We start from the raw sequence: 17,552 nt of genomic DNA on the forward strand, positions 1-17,552 counted from the left end.
GCTCATCCTCCCAAAGAAACCCAGTGATTGAGTTCTTTACTCTGTTGACTAAGCTAATTAAGTTTATAAAAAAAAAGTCTATGTTTCTTAATCAAATCATTGCTGTGAATAATTTCAATCAAACTTTTAACACACTTCCACAAATTGATATCATCTCAATTTAACTGTGTGGCTCAGTATACACATTGTTCAGTGCTTTCAACAATCATTGGTTGCAAGTCGTCTAAGGTCTTCCTGTTGTGTGTGTGTGTGTGTGTGTGTGTGTGTATGGTGAGCATGCTCAGACTAATTTCAATCCCTTTCATGAACGACTGATTATAAGAATCTGTAGCTTAAGTCCAGGCACAGCAGCAGCATTAAATTCTTCAGTGCAAGCGGAAGACAAGGGGACCGAGTCGGCATGGCCCACAAAAGCGACTGTAAGTTAGACTCTTTTCAGTTTTTTGATAGCTCTTTTTTTCCTGCTAGAGGAGTTGATTATAATTGAGGTTCAGCTGCTAATATGAGAGAAAGAGAGAGAATGAGTGTCACCAATTAAATGCCAGATGACATATAACAGCACTCAGTGAAACCGGAGACCTTTTGTTTGTTGCCTCAAGATCTCACCTTGATTGGATTTTTATCAGCAGTGCATTTGAGACCTAATTGTATTCCATCTCACAATGACTCATGCTTGGAATGTGAAAATGAAATAATAGGCTAATAATTTCAATTGTGAGTTTCTCCTCAGGTTGTCATGCAAATGGAGGTTTTGTATTAAAGCTCAAAGGCATTAATTACAATGAAAACTGTGTGATTCTGTAAGAGGTATATTGATGGGTGTATTTTTTAAAAGCGTTAGGTAAGCTTACTGAGCCTATTGTGAAATCCATCAGGAATTTATTATTGCAACAACAGGCAGATTAGTCTCACTGAAAACTCTTTTCCCTCCCCCTCCCTTTCTTTTTTCAGTCCAGTTCTCCATCAGGGAATACAAACCCTCAGATCAAGATGTGGTCATGTCACTCTTTCACGATGGGATACTTGAACATGTTTACCCAGCGTTTTTCAAGGCAATAAGCAATCCAGACCATGTTGGGATTGCTCTCAGTATTTCCATGGCCGGCTATGTCCTCGGAGGTAGCTCCTATTTCCAAGCATTGCTCTTTGGGAGCCTTTGGGCTGGCTTCATTTATTACTGCTGCCATGACATCTACGATAGCTACATGATGGGCAGGCTAAACACAGACATGGCCGACATTCAAGCAAGGTACCTGGAAATCCCAGACAATGGCTTTTGGGTGGCAGAGGCAGACGTCAACGGTCAGGCCAAGGTGGTGGGAATGGTGGCGGTGACAGGCCAAAGGGGGGTGGAAGAAGGCGAGAGGTTTGACGACTTGAACGGTGGAGTGAGCGGCACAGAGTTTGCTCAAGACGCAGGAGATGGAAGTTACGCCCGGATGACTCACGTGGTCGTGGCATTCGCGTGGCGCCGCAGAAACCTGGGCTCGCAGCTCACATGGAAGGCTCTGGATTTCTGCAAGAAGAGAGGCTTCTCCCGCCTCGTTATGGATCTTAGCTCGCCACAGACCGCGGCCATTTCTATGTGTCAAAAACTAGGCTTTGTTCAAACGTCGTCCCACCATAACACCCATGCTAATCCCTGGTTCTCCAAACTAGCAAGAATGAATGTGATTGAAATGGAGAAGTTAATTTAAGAGAAATGGACACTAGTTTGACCTCAACACATGAGACTGAGCAAACAGTTCAGTAAAGCAAGAAAATTACAACTAACTTATGGTTTTTGTCATTTTTAATTCAAACAATTTTCTGTGTGCGCTAGCTAGTTGCACTTGTTAGCTTGCTCGACTCTTAGTTTCGACGAGAAGAATAAATATTCCTTTTTCTCTACAAAGCAGCATCAATATTCACAGTTTCTTTGTATTTTTGTTTACTGTGATACATTATGCATACACCTGCTCTTATTACAGTCCATTGCCCACAAACCTTCAGAACAATGAAACAATTAGTCAACTCTTTCGCTTGGTCAAATTAGCTTTATTGTTTGCAAATGAAAAAAAATAACTGTATATGAAGCATTAAAGTGATTATGGAACATTAAACATAATCAGAATTAATTAGTCATTCTTTAGCTGTACAGAAAATGAAATAAAATGTTTGTGAAAACGGAGAAATACTCATTTGAAAGCAGGAGAACTTTATCTTAAGCTTCTTTCTAGGGGAAGTAGAATCCCTTCGCCTCAGAGGAATTAATGCCAGCTGACTTCTAAGACCCTACAAGTCTTTGCTTAAAATACCAATGAAATGCAGTAGTATCAGGACATTGGAAGGTTTAAAATTCTTTGGAGATAAGGTGTGAGGTGTGTGTATGTGTGTGGCATAAAAAGAAGATAAAGACTTCTCAATACTGCAGAGCATTCCAGTGAAATACACAAAAAGAGTCCTGTGTTTGATACCAAACAAAAGGTTGACATTTGGCAATAATATTTGCTCTGAACAGGATACAGGACAATGAAGGACCATGTTAAGCGGTTCTGACACACCCCAAGATTCATTAGGTAAACAACATGGAGTTACAGATTTTTCATCCGACATTACATCAGAAATCCCCCAAAGGTGATTAAATTTCCCCCAAAATTATCAGTGCCACACAGCGTTGGTTTATCTTGCAAGTGTGTACATGTTACCAGGCATTAAGCCTACAAGCAAACATAAATAAATAAATACAGAGAATCAAAGCGTGCAAGTACAGGTGTGGCCAAAATGAGTTTCAAGAGAGAACGTTGGCTGGATGGAGCAGCTTGGCAGTGAGATGCACTCACCATCAGAGACCTTCAGGCATCAATCATTCCTGCTGAGCCTGTCAGAAAAACATTCGGCCGGTGGCCAGCAGGCAGGTGCTGAACCCGCCAAAGGAAGATGAGAGTTAATGCTGGCCAACCTGTTGTCATCCTCTCACAATTACCAGCACAACTGGCTTCAAGGTAATGACAGCTTAATTGTAATTCCACTCATACCCATGCAGCACTGAGGAGCTTCTCGCTGTTTGGATCTGGTGACAACGTTAGATCAAGATGCATCACAAATCTTGTGGTTATGATAATCACCACAGCTAAACTTGTGCCAATGTACATCAGGAAAACCATGAATGGTTAAGTAACGAATTACCTAAATTCAGTCAGTTTTTTTCTGTTTTTAAAATTTATTTAGTCTATTTAGCCCCTAAACTGTCACCCCCAAAACGCTTACATGTAAGTCAATGGGTTCATGAGGCCACTGGTGTCCTCATGATAGTTTAAAGTACTTATCAGCTTCGAGTTTCTTTCAGCTTGCCTGATCTTAAACATTAATGTTTTTGACACCTTCATCTCAGAATTTCTTAGGAATTTCTTTGGGATTGATTTGAGAGACTTTTCTATCGGTTTGTCATTATAGGAGTGAGGATTCCCAGTGTGAGATCGCTTAAGATCAATAAAAAAAATGGGCACAATCTCTTCAAAGGAAGAGATCAAAAATCCAATTGGAAAACATTTTTTGTCTGGTCTTAGAGGAAAAGTGATGGGATGGTATTGAATGTGTGCATGTGCGCGTGCGCGTGTGTGAGTGTGTATGAACTTTTTTCAGCGTAGCTGGAGATAATATTGTGTCTTCCTGCATTCTTGCAGTAAAGTATTTTTCCTTATCTTATAAATCAAAGTCCTATCTCGATCTAAGCGTTTTTGCTTATGATAGAAAGAGTTTATATATCTTTTAGGCAAACTTTTGATGACAATAACAAAGCAAGTAATCAACATTACAAGCAGCGACTGTGTGTAAACAGGGCTTTCTTTTAGTATCCTTATTGAATAGGCAAACATTATGGTGATTAATTGCTTAAGGATACCAGCTCACTTTGTGCTGCTGTATTGGAGCCAAACATAGATTGTTTGGATCATTCATCATCATATGTTATTCACCACTGCCTTGAATAATCGCATTTTATCTTCATTGTCGCACCACAGGAAGTAAGTTACTTTTGGTTCATTCCCCAGAGCTTCAGTGCAGAAGAACACCTGGCCAATTACGTTAGCTGATAAACCCAAGAAACATTGCAAAGCTTTTCCTGTCTACATTTTCTTCTAACTTTTGTTACTACATTTAAAAAGCTGAAATTATGCAAAATCTGCCCCTAATTTCATTGAATGATTGGACATAATCCTCTTTCGGAGGAGAGGTTAAGACCACACACCAGATTCTGACAGTAAAATCAGTGGAAATTTGTTAAATAGGTCATCTGAATCCAAGCTAAGGAAGTCGGAGCATGTGGGAAATTATGCTCATGAATATTTATGAAAGATAAAATATTAGATGAATGTGTAATTTGATGTATTTCATATGTATGGGAATAGAAGTTGTGCCCATTGAGATTTTTCTTAGTTTGTTACAATACTTCATACTACAATACTTCAACATATGTAATTGATGATCTTTGGCAAGACAAACACATCATAACAAGTTGACGGAAAATTATGCATGTTAAAAATATGAAAAATGTATAAAGTATTTGTTTTCAAACTTCGTTCTTTTGATTTAAGTATTCAGAAACAATTTTCTTACCCATTCGTTTTGCAAAATAGCTTAAGGTCCATAAGGTCCATTACCATATGTCACTGATGGTGTGTTTAGGACAGTGATCTCCAAACTCATGTGGTTCTTAAAGAACCACATAAGAATTTTTTTTTAATTATAAAAGCAATAAGATGTTTTTGTAATATCCACATAGCACATGTACAACAGAAGGGCTGTAATTGTACCAGGCTGTTAAAATAAATTTAAGATTTTTAGTTTCACACTATGTCCTTTTATATTTAAGTGAGCTACCTATCTTTCTTTATTTTCCATATATATGGAAAGGGCTCACTAAGCTAAGCTAGCCTCACTCTTCAAAATATAATATTTTGTTTTCCTTTGTAAAAGTTAGATGATTAATTTTGTTCTAAAATCTGAAAACGGTGCATTTGAGTTTAATTTTTGTAGTGCATACTTCTAAAATCTGTTTTGTTGTTTTTTTGGGGGGGCAGAAAATAAACTTTATTGTTTTAGCATTGACTGGGAACAACCCATGGTCATGACATACAGGTTCTCCCACCTGTATGTGGGTATATGCTGCTCTTCCAGACCTCCCATGATCCTCTTGGATGCTTCTCCTTACCTGGATCACCCCAACTTGGCAGATTTATAGTTGTGCATAATCTTCTATTTTGGATAATGGATTAAAAAACTTTAGTATAGTTTTTAATCTAACTGGGATGTAAACTACACAACTTTACCCTGACTTGCCTGCATTGCTCCTTGGTTTTAATGCTGTTTGTTCACTCATGTTCTCCTTTGAGTCCTTTACAGAACTGGATATATACTGAGATGAAATTACACCCTAGAGGACTTTATTTGTTGATTAGGTGAGTTCTGAAAGGAATTGTTTTAATTTGAAATTTTTATAGGGTTGTCAACTTAAAACAGAATGCATCATCTTTCTCCCACTTTACAAACTATCTACTTCTTCTTGTCCTCAAAAAACTGCATCTAACTGTTGGGGTGGAATGTGATTAATGTGGAAAAAGTTCGAGAAGTGCGAATACTTTTGCATGTCCCTGTGGTTGATAAGTGTTTTAAACAGGAACCAGCTGCATGGTGGCTGAATGTCGCAGAGGACGAAGCTCTGCCTTGTTTGCTGAGCTGCAGCTTCAGTGGAAGAGGACTGTGGGGATTTGTTCAACGAAGTAATTGGACACAACAACAACTGAGAAATTGATTGCAGCTGCTGTAATTACGAGAAATATGGGACAATCAATTTTTATTACAAATCCGATACAGTGAGGTGTAAAAGTTCCTGAGTGATCCTCCTGTGCTTAAAATGATTTTGGTGTATATTCGATGAGCTAATGAACCGAGGGACTCGTATCGCAGTCACATCTCAATCACAGCAGTGACTTACAAACTGTAGTTTTAAATAAGGTACTTCAAGTAACTGTGACAACTGATGGAAAATGGGAATCAGGTTTTAATTTGTCCTTTATAAGCACCAACTTGGAAAAGTGAGCAAGCACTGTGCACACGGTAGCACTGAAGAAAGGAATTGCATTAAACATTTGAAATCTGGTTAGTGCTATTTTATTAGTTTGGATCCTTAGAGCCAAAAGACAGAATGAATATGTTTATATATTAAATTATTTTAAATGGGACAAAAGTTTTCCAATTACTCCAAGTAAGATTTTAACTTCTCAGTTTAGATACAGTTAGATTGCAACAGTCAAGGTCAGTGTTTTTTTTTTTTTTTTCACATATTTTGGTATTTTGTTGTAAAGCTTCATTTTATCAAGATTAAATTTACCTTGTCAAAAACAAACTTTCATCAACCGCAAGCTTGTTCTTTGAAAACATATTTTTGGTGTTGTTTTCTTACAGAAAAATAGTTTTAATCAAATTCATTTGAACACTTTCACTAATAATCATCATATGGGACATGTTTGCATAATTTAAGCAACATTTGGCTGCAGTGAAACACATGGAGACAGAATATGATGGAGACCAGAGCAAACTGGATTGGAACCTAAATGTAGATGTTAAAATCTGTTAATGCCAGATGATTTTCGAAATTCTTCCACCTCTTATGATGCCAATGACCTCAATACATATAATGTAGAATAAGTTTTTTTCCCCCTTTGTGCCTTTTTAGATCTTTGTATTTTGTGAAAATACTGCAGAGTAAATCCATTGTTAACCAAGTTTTTATCATTAGAGTAAAACTGTTTACACCACTGGGTGGTTTATATGAAGAATCAAACTGTTACATAAGAAAAAAAAACAATTAGATGAAAGAAATGAACCCAGGAAGCCAAGAAAATATACATGAGGTTTTCTTCTCATTAAAAGGCAAAGCAGAACAACATAATACAACAAATCCTATTTCAGAAACTTGTGATTGCAATGATGAAGTGAAAAAGAAAAAAAATTTACAAACACAACAATGAGTAAAATATTCCAAAGTTGGATAAATGCACTTTGGGCTGTCACATAGAGGAATTGTCAGTAACGATTTCCTGGGTTTTTCACTGGTTCAACATGATGAGTGAGTCTGCGCTTCTGTTGCTGACCAGCATGGAGTGGACTTGGAGTCGTATCCACTATCGCTCTTAACTTAATCAGCTTTCTACTCTCCGACATAAAGAGCCAAGTTCCAACCCCAACAACATTACCGGCCTTGCAGATCAGTTTATTCAGCCTATTGGCATTCGCTCCTCTCAGTCTGCTGCCCCAGTTAGAGCTCTGGTGACCACAAACTCATAAAACATCCTGAGCATCGTCTGACAGATGTTGCAAGACAAAAGTTCTCTTAGAAATAGAAATAACTTGTTTTAAAAGTGAAGTAATGGGCTCTGCTGCAGTATAAATTTGTATTTGTAATGATTCACTCGCATTGAAAAAGGAGCTGCAGGTATCCTGGTCCTCATTATATTCACCAACAATTTAATTTTTTGTTGCTGAGAGTTGCAAATGATTCTGTTTCTCCACTACTCTGCACCCAGTTATATCATTTTCTTTAATACAGTGACTTACAAAACTATTAGGAAAGACTAGTGTGGTCAGGGATTGGAGGGCAAAACTGGAAGAAACCTGTTAGAAACGACAAATGAGGCGAGTGCAGATTTCCAGGAATGTCACAATTATTTAACTGAAAATCTACAGAACGAACTGAAGTGCATGAAAACAATCTCCTGTTGAAGACATTATGCGTAGAATAATGGGTCAAAATTTCTGAGCAATGAATGTGTTGCTCAGAAAAGGCTATGAAATTTGGAATCCATTTCTGTAAGTGTGTACAATACTTATTCACAGTGTCTTTTCAACTATTACTTGCTTTTATTTCTTAGGTCATTAGCAAGTATACTTACTGATGAAAATATTGCTGCATTCATTACTTAGTAGTATATACTGTACTGTGTTAAGTGTTTAGATGTGGAGTCATGTTGATGCATCATTGCCTTTAGGAAGAACATCACTCTATACTCTTTCCATATAAGCTGGGCAGCACAGTTAGCTATAGATACAAGCTAGAAACAGCAGATAAAAACTCCATTTAGCCACTGCCTTAGTAATATTGCAATGTGTTTCTATTTAAGTATGTATACTGTTACGTATTTGTACTGTTTTGCATTGTTTGCTACATGATTGAGCTTGTGAAAAGCCAAGACTGCTCACAAACAGGACACAAAGGAATACATGCAGACATGCATTTGCAGGTCTGTGAGGTGTGAGAAATAGACAAGAATCAACAAGTCTGTTGCTCCCCCAGGAGTTCCCACATTTCACATTACTCTGTAACAGTTAATAAAAAGACTGTCTAGCTAATAAACCATAGAAAATTGACCTGCAACTACTGCAATTAATGTCATCTTCTGCTAAAGAGAGATAACTGGGTGATTTTCTGCACAACTACATTAAAATCACGTCCACAGATGGATATACAGCAGAATTTAATCATGGTTCCACTTATATTAGAGAAAAAAAATCCACACTGCAAATTTTCAAGGAAAATACATTACATTCCCCCTTTGATTGAGCTGCATGTTATTCTAAAGGTTTCTGAAGTTCCATGACAAGAGTTGGAGGACAGTTTCTTATTATGGCCATTCAGTGAGACACAGATTATGTTGCACTGCGGTGAGGATATGTGGCATGTGTTGCTGTGCGAGGACGACGTTTCGTTCAGGCGTGATGAGCCTGCAGCTCTGAGTGAGAGAAATAGACCTGTTAAGGCCTTCGATTTCTCCTTAAGAAAGCAAGTGACACTAGCGTAGTTTCTGCTATCAGTTATATAACAGCGAACATGGTGGCTGTCATATTAGCACAGATTATGCTGCTGCTTGTATAATGCGCTATAATTCCTGATGTCTGGACCTGACCTTTCTCTGCTTTCTTGGCCGCAGTCACAAACTGTGAATCTCTTTTGGGGAAATAACTCATGAATAGTTCAGCAAAACGTCCCCCATCCAAATATAACAACGATTACTGTGTCAAACACTTCAGACCACGGAATATTTCTCCAAAATAAAATTAAGGTTTTAGGTCCTGTGTGCATTTTCATAATGTAATCTAAATCTTTATGCTGCTTTTGACCATACAGGACCTTGCAAACTCACACAATCATTGTCCGGGGTTGGCCAATCTGCTTAAAGTCATGGTGAGTTTAGTTAAAAAAAAAAAAAAAAAGAAATTCTCTGGTAGTAGATATCCTGACATAAAACAAGAAAATTAAAATTCGAAAATACTTTGTTGATCCCGAAGGGAATTAAATGTTGTTGTAACTCATATTAATTGAAATTCTTCAACAAGTTATTGCACATAGAGATGACTCTTAGCAGGAAAGATCTCCTGTAGCAGTCTGTATTACACTGTACTTGAAGAAGCCTCTGACTGAAGACACTAACAGTCTCATGAAGAGGATGGTCAAGTCTTTTAAATCAAAAGCAGTTTCAAAACAATGGGAATGTTTGCAGTAATGTAATGTTTTAATGTAAAATGTTTCTGTTAATAACAGGTTCTAAGATAAGACGTGATATGCTAATAGATTTCCTGTACTTGTTCTTGGAAACCTTTGCTTTTTCCTCAGCTTTACATGCCGTCAGTATTGAGCTGTGAGACAAAACAGAGTGCAAATGTGGAATGTGGAAGGTGAAACGTAACCTCTAAGGTAAACCAAATGGCTCAGAAGCTGGTATTGACTGCCTTTGGAAGCTTAATAGAGGATTTAATAGGTCGAGACAGAGAAACAACTTACATTTTTCATGAAGCCGTATCTGTAGAGTATTAATGTTTGGACAGGCTGACAAATATATCTAAACAGTGTATTGTGCTTGCTGCAGCTCCGGCGTCTCTGAGGATCATTTTGAGGTGGATTCTTCCTTCCAAAATGGATTTCTTTCTAAATGAAACACAGACTTACCTGCGTGGACAAAATGGACCACACGGTGAAACCATTTTAAAATGGCTCTTGTCTGATAAATACATTTCAAGCATTTCCTCACATAAAATAATCTGACCACTTGCACCATGTTCATTAAGTGTTTCTGGACTCATTTGAGTATAATAATCTTCTACAGAACAGTTACTTTGTTTGAAAGTAATTGAACATAATTGCTGAAGTATTTCTGACACTGAAACCAAGAAATCCAATTCTTTCACAGGATAGATTTTTTTTTTAAACTTTTTTAAAAGTCTGATAAATTAATTACTTTCTGTTATCAAAATTCGGAAAACTGTCTCAAAATATATCTCTATATGGTGGAATTTGTATTGCTTCAAAATCAATACAACCCCACTGAGGGATATTCTAAAAATAATCCCTTTTCTTCATAAAAGAAATGAAACAGCACCATTTTACTGCTGCAACACCAGGAGATATTCTGATTTTTTTGTCCTCAGAGAAGTGAAATCAGCACCACAACCAAGGAACCTTCCTGTACTAACAATCATCGGGCAGATGTGTGTGCTTTCTTCTCTCTTCCTCCATCACGGTGCACAAATTAGGAATGGGCAGTCTGTGTGAAAACACCGAGGTAATGTGAAGCAGACGCTGCTTGGAAAAACATAATTTGTTTCCAATTTTGAACAGATATAATTTTTTTCCCCAAAAAAGGTTTATATTTGCTTCCTGTCACAACTGCTGCCAGAAGAACTGCAGGTTTAAACAATGCTAAAGCTGTAACTCCTAGTAAAACTATCATTTTCACCAAAGTGTTGATAAAGTAAGGCATCAAAATTTACATTTATATTTTTGTTGTATGTTGCGTTTCAGAAATATGACATAAAATAAGTTATATGGAAGATAGAAGGAACAGTTTTAAATAGCAGGGGAAGGTTTGTCTTCTACAAACCCCGTCTTTTTCTTCTTCACTCCCAGAGGAAATCTAAAAACAGCTCCAGATTCTTGGACATCAGCAACACTGTGTTAATAAAAACTCCTGAACTGACTTCTGTGAAACAACATTTTTAATTGCTTCATTGTTCTACAATGCACTTTACAGACACTCTTTCATTCACACGCTTGCACACTTTTCATTGAGCAACTTCTACAAGTTTTGATTAACTCCAGCCTCGACTATTGTAAAGGACTATAAAACTGTCACCATGTGCCTGGAAAATGCATAATACTGCCCCTTTAAAGAAAAATATGTTTGCAATCTTAGTCTCTTTTCCTAATGGCCTCTTAACATTTATCAATAAACAAAGACCTAGGGGAAAATCTGTTTGTTTTTTTTGTTTTTTTAATGGCTACTCTGTCACTTTATTGTTTCACTAACATGATGGAGCAAAATAAATGATAAAGATTTAGAAACTACAGTTTTGTTTGCAAAAACATCCTGGATTGTAGATATTGTCTCCAAACCACAGCAATAAGTCTTTCTTTCCAACTGGGTGGAATCCCACTCATCCATCCTCCCACAGTCAGACTCACTGTCACCACTGCGCCACACACACAAACACAGACATCCAGGCAAACCTTCATCCTTCATTTGCTGGCCCTGTTTCTGTCTGTGTCCCACTGTACGCCTGAAGAGCCCCACTAATATCGCTAAATTTGACCAGGCGACACCTCCAGGCTGCCTGCCTTGTGGCTCTGGTTCAAAACTACTTTTACCCAGTTACAACTTGCTACAGCCCAGAAGCTTGAACGTCGGCTGCAGAGGAAGGGTAGACAGATGGATGTTTATTAATTCTGCGTGCTGCACAGAAATGGAGATGTCTGCTGTGGGTCGCTTGTACCCTCGGCTAGCTTAGATTCCATAAATGAGCACATCCGTTCGCTCCTTTCTCAGGAGATTTAATTGTTGTTGGACAATATTTGAAAATCCCCACTAAGTTGCCATAAAGTTTCCATCTTTTTCAGCTTTAGTTGCTGGTACACACCAGGGTTCCTGTGCTGTATTGTCATCCTGTTGTCTGATTCATGGGCAGAAAAGAAGCTGATAAGACCAGAGTAAGAACCACATGAGGGGCCTCATCAGTCACATCACCTCCTCGGGGTCAAACGCACAAACCACACAGGCCTAATCATGCCTGCATCTTAAATTTGCTTGGATTTCTCCATGACAGACTGATGTTTTATTCTGCTCCTAACTGGCAAAACTTTGCTGAGCTATGTAATGATGGTGATGTTACAGCTTGTGTTGTTGGGATCTGGGAAGAGTAGAAAACGAGCAGATTTCTTTGCTCAGGTGAATTCCTAATTTATTATCTTATAAATTAAGGTTTTGAACTCCAATCAGAAGTTTAGATCCACTCACAATTAAGTGGATTATTTGTTCTTTCCTTAGGTGGAATTATTATATAATAAACAGTAGAATTTTTTTAACAAGAATTCAGTGTATGCATTGTTTTTGCAATAAAAACACCACAGGGAACTACAGCATATAAAAGGACCACCACGGACTGGTACAACATCCACAGACATTTATTGCAAATTTGAAATAACCTGGGCTTACTCAGTATTGAGCTGTTTATCAACAATGATCACAAGTATGTTTGAATGAGTCATGGTGAGGCTTTCAAACCTGCCGTCAAGCATGGTGGTGGCTGCATCATGCTGATATGTTTCACTGCCACAGCTAATGATGCATTTTATACAAAGCCAATAGAATAATGAAGTTTGATGTTATTTGTTGTGTATTTTCCAACAAATTGTTCTCAACTCTCAACACCGCAACATCAATGACATCTCAAACAATTTTTATTCCTTTTCCAAATTTGATTTCTTTTAAATGCAATTAAACTTAGACTTGTTTTATGAATTATCAATTTTTTGTTAAATAGAAATTAATACTGCTGGCACTACTTTCAACTAATACTGTGGGCTGAGTGCATTATTTTAATTTTTTACTTAATCTGATTCAATCAAATTGAATTCAAAAACATTGTCTTTTATTTCTCCCCAAAATACCCAGTGAGACAAAATGTCTACATCTAGGCTACACTACCAAATTTCAGTGCAACACATACTGGTAAACAGAAAGCTATTGTGATGTCTTATCTGGGTTGGTGTTTTAGTTGTAAATTAAAAGTCACTGAGACCCATAGTGAACCCAAAACACTTTTATCTAATCTCATAAATATCTCAATGAGGAGGAAATTTACAACACGTCTCAACAAGAACAAGAGCAAAAAACCCTGCATGCTTTGGGTTCTCTCAAGATTCAGAAAGACAGATTTATTAATCTTCACCCTATTTCTTGTTAAATCATGCATTTTTCAAATAACTTGGTTTTTAGGATACGTAAAAACTCTTCAGGATGGATCTTTTGGAATACTTAGTATGATTATTTTAGCGAAACTACCATATCTCTAAATAAAAACCCAATTTATAGTCTGTGAACTTTTTCACCTGTATAATAAAGCTATAATATTACATGTAATTATTTTTAATCTTTAATTGTCAAACAGAAACATAAAGGCACATAAAGGTTAGAGAATATTGGTGGAACAAACAGCATCACAAAGTCCAGAGCTAATTCCATTAGAGAAATTGTGGCAAAACGTGAAAAATATGTTCACAGATGCTCTCCAACCATATTGGATACTGCAAAGAGGAATTGGCAAAAATGTCTGTCTCTAAAAGTCCAAAAGCTGGTAGAGACTTACCCCAAAGGACCTGCAGCTGTCACTGAAGTGAAAGATGATTCTGGAAATATACGACGCAGTTTTCACTTTTTTTGAGAATCCTGACTGTTTCGCTCCACTTCACAAATATGCACCACTTTATTCCGGTGCATTATATTTAACTCTAATGAACTACAGTGAAGTTAGTTGTTGTAATGTGACAAATTGCTGAAATGCTCAAGGGAAATGAATATGCTTGAATGGCACTGTGTAGCTGTTACTATACATTTATTAAAGAGAATTTCTCCTGAAACCACTTTTGCTGAATTTTGATAGCCACAGCCTTTCTGCCTCTTTTGGCCCAGCTCTCTTTATATTTAGCACAGCCTCAAACAGTAATAAAAGAAACATGTAATTTCCACACCAAACTGCCATTTAAGTACAGTTTCTAGTGGAAACCAGTGTTGGAGGTTATATTATGGACTATTTCAATGTTTTCTTCGTCAGTAAACAATCACAGCTGGAGATGTGTAATAAAAAGATGCTGAAAAGTCACTAAATGCATTTTTGTTGTGCCCCTGAGATGAAAAGGACAGAATTTCTCCTAAAACTTGTCAACGCTCTGGCAACATAATTTTCTCTTTTACAAAAATGCATAAACACTGGCAGCATCTGTTGTTTCCAAACACTTCATGTCTACAATTAGAGATGGATGCACGTGACTGAAACCTGTTTTTGTGATTTGCCGTTTAAGTTTTGTCCCAATTAACAACTTATTTTCCCATCAGTGTAGAATTCACTGACGATCCTTTTGATCAATCTTCCTGCTTGCAACTTTGTTTGTTTTCCTTTACTTTGAAGGCGTGAGTGCTAATTCTACATTTTCAAGCATTTCCAGCAGTAAATGAAAGGTTTGAATGATGTCCTCGCTCTCAGCAAATGGAAATGGCTTAAACACAGGATCTCTGTATCATCAAATTTCCTGAGCCGTAAGGAGCCTCAGCATTCTGTCTGAGGCTTTCAGGGTTTACATTCACATGGCTGCGCTTTTTCCTACCGTCAGTCTGCAGACAGCTGAGGTCCTCTGCAGCAGCAGTCAGTCAAGTCAGTGAGTCTCATCAATCTTACTGTGTCAGTGGTGAAAAGTAAAGGATTCATAGGCTTCACTGAGTCAGAAGTGATGCTCAAATACTTCCTCAGGAAAACTGGCCACTGTGACAGTTATCGGCCTCCATGTTTATTATTTTACTAAGACGAAACCAGTATATGAAGAGACATTTTTGTTATTGTTGGTAGGATTCTTGTTTGCTAAAAGAGAATCGATTCCACCACAGTACTCCTTTTGTCCCAACCAGAAAATTGAGGAAGATTTCTTAGGGTGCATTTACATCAGCCTTATTTAGTCTGCCTAAATTGAACTGTAGTTCATTTATCTTGAAAGTCTGTTTCATTTGGGGTGGTGTGAATGCGCACCACCCCAATTGTAATACGGTCCAAAAAAGCAAATTCTGGTCTGCCTAAAAACCTAGGTCTCGGTTTGGTTGAAGTGAACTATGGTGCGGTACCCAGACTGGAGACCAACCCGAAAGCAGAGAGCGAACTGGTGCAGGACATTCTGGGTCAACAGAGCCAATATAACTGTGTGAGTCTATAAAACTAAAGGGAGAAATGGCTTGTGGTCGTTTAGACAAAAGAGAAATCCAACAATCGCTAAAATTTGATGCTACTCCATTTTTGTTTACATTTTGCAAAGGACGAAGTTGGCCTGAACTTCTCTGAAGAATTTTGTGTTGTTTCCTTCAATAATTCTTGGCAGCACCACCACAGGTGAGGAAGTGAACAGGTTTTTCAATTAGTTTGGATCTTTTGACACAGTGCAGTGTGAAAGCAAACTGCACCAGATGAAAGTGTAGAAAATGTTGCAATTTTGGTCCCTAATTGAACCGAGTCCATCAGGTGTGAAAACAACCTTAGTTATCAAGAATGATTAATAAGTGTACAGAAATAACTACTATTAAATGCATCAAAAATATTGCTCTGTGGGTAACCAAAGACCAACATATCAGAATGAGAGGGCTGGTGTGATATTTTCCTATTTTCTCTTCATAAAAGACTCAAGTATGAATGAGATCAGGAGGAGCAAGCTTCAATATAAAAATAAAATAGAGTAAACATTCTCATATTAATCTGAAGGCAGTATGGACTGACTTGAAAGTCATTAATGGACTGAACAATGGAAGGAGCAGGTGGCTGCAAGGTGGGGAGTTGAAGGATTATAGTTAGCTTGTAGATGCTATGAATAATTTCTATTTATTTTCTAATGTGAAAATGAATTTTTTAGAGTGTTGGATAAGTGTCCTGTCTGCCCTAAGCCTGCCGTGCTCAGTCCGTGTTCAGTCAGTCAGGTTTATGTTCTGCACATACGTATAAAACCTGCGTAACAAACTGTGCGATCACTTTACAGAGCTGTTCAACCTGTCTCTTATTCAGCAGAGGGACTTCAAGCTCTGGGAGGAATCTATAATTGTACCAGTGGCAAATCATTTAATGATTTCTGACCAGAGACCTTGACCTCTGTTGTCATGAAATTCTGGGCAAAGCTGTTCTGACCGGTAAAGTACAGGACCAGTTTGACCCATTGCTTACCAGGCACACAGAGTAGTGGTGGATGATCCTATTACTCTTTTTAATTATCTACTCAAGCTTCTTGAGGGCACAGAAATTCATGCAGTGTTTTTATATTCTGGTGAAAAGAAACAACTAAACTCAGATTTATGTGCTGAATGAAAACAAAGATGTTTTACATGAGAAGTCCTGTGTTTGAGGGTTTTGTCAGAAGTGACAAAATAAAGGAAATCACTGCAAATATTTATTAGGGAAATTCATAGAATAAATATGCATTTATTGTGTAGTTAGTTGGACAATAGCCATAAAAAGTGCTAGCTTGTAAAACAGGACAATGATTGATTCTAATTCTGTTTTTACTAATTAATTCATGATAATTTTATAATATTCTTCAGTGTTATTGCTGCTAAAGCATTAATTTTCATATTTTGAAAAAAATGTTTAAGAAGTGTTTGTAGGCTCTTTACCTGTAGCTGTTTGTTTATTTTTAGTACGTTTTTTTGACTATGATGTAAATTTAAAAGTTATGTCTGAACAGTAACTTTAACAAGTGTGAGCTTCATTTTTCAACCATCATTGTAAAAAGTAACAACTTATATATAAAAAAAGCCCAACATCAGATATGGCACATATCTGAAGCCTAATTTAGTTGTTCCCCAAGTTTGCTTGTATTCCTCAATGTCACCGTGACAACAAAGCTCCTGTCCATCTTTACCAACTGCTGGGATGTCAATGGTGGCGTTCTGGACTGCATTGGTTCATAGTGATGTATTTATTAATTTGAAAACATGTAACCTCCTTGAACACACTACACAGTTTCATCAGTGTGATGTCTGGTTTTTATTGCCATATCTCTAGAAAATAAGCATAAATCTGGAGCTCTTCAAACATAAAACGTCTGATCACGAATTAAAGCAAAACTCTAACAGCTGCTTCAGTTTTGTCCATTCTGCCCTTCTGTCCTTCCCTTCAGCCAGATCCCCACCTCTCTGTCATCTCTATGAAGCTTTGTATTCATTAGCATTCTCCACATGTGCTTGCTTTGCCACCTTTGCTGGTTACTTGACTCCTGTGGTTAAAATGCACACCTGTTCATTGCTCTTCAAACACTGTTAGTACCAAATACAAGTGAAAAACATAACAGATGAACAGATGTCCAACATTTTAAAGAGTTTGTATTAAAATACATTTTTTAACCTATTTTCAGAACACAATCACATAGCAGGCAATGTACTAGTACTTACAAAATAAACATCAAATCGTCTATTTCTGTGAATGTTTGATTATGCTGTAAA

At 37.3% G+C, this 17,552-nt stretch overlaps 1 protein-coding gene across 1 annotated transcript; it reads left to right on the forward strand.

The window, feature by feature from the left end:
* The first annotated feature begins 264 nt into the window (after positions 1 to 264).
* LOC103150962 (probable N-acetyltransferase CML3) lies at positions 265 to 1,719 on the forward strand. The gene is made up of 2 exons (XM_007570745.2): positions 265 to 419; positions 952 to 1,719. The coding sequence occupies exons 1-2, from the start codon at positions 401 to 403 to the stop codon at positions 1,695 to 1,697; spliced, it is 765 nt and encodes a 254-aa protein (XP_007570807.1). The 5' UTR covers positions 265 to 400; the 3' UTR covers positions 1,698 to 1,719.
* Positions 1,720 to 17,552: the final 15,833 nt, after the last annotated feature.

The sequence above is a fragment of the Poecilia formosa genome, unplaced genomic scaffold (genome assembly GCF_000485575.1).
Source record: "Poecilia formosa unplaced genomic scaffold, Poecilia_formosa-5.1.2 Scaffold268, whole genome shotgun sequence".
NCBI classification, from domain to species: Eukaryota; Metazoa; Chordata; class Actinopteri; order Cyprinodontiformes; family Poeciliidae; genus Poecilia; species Poecilia formosa.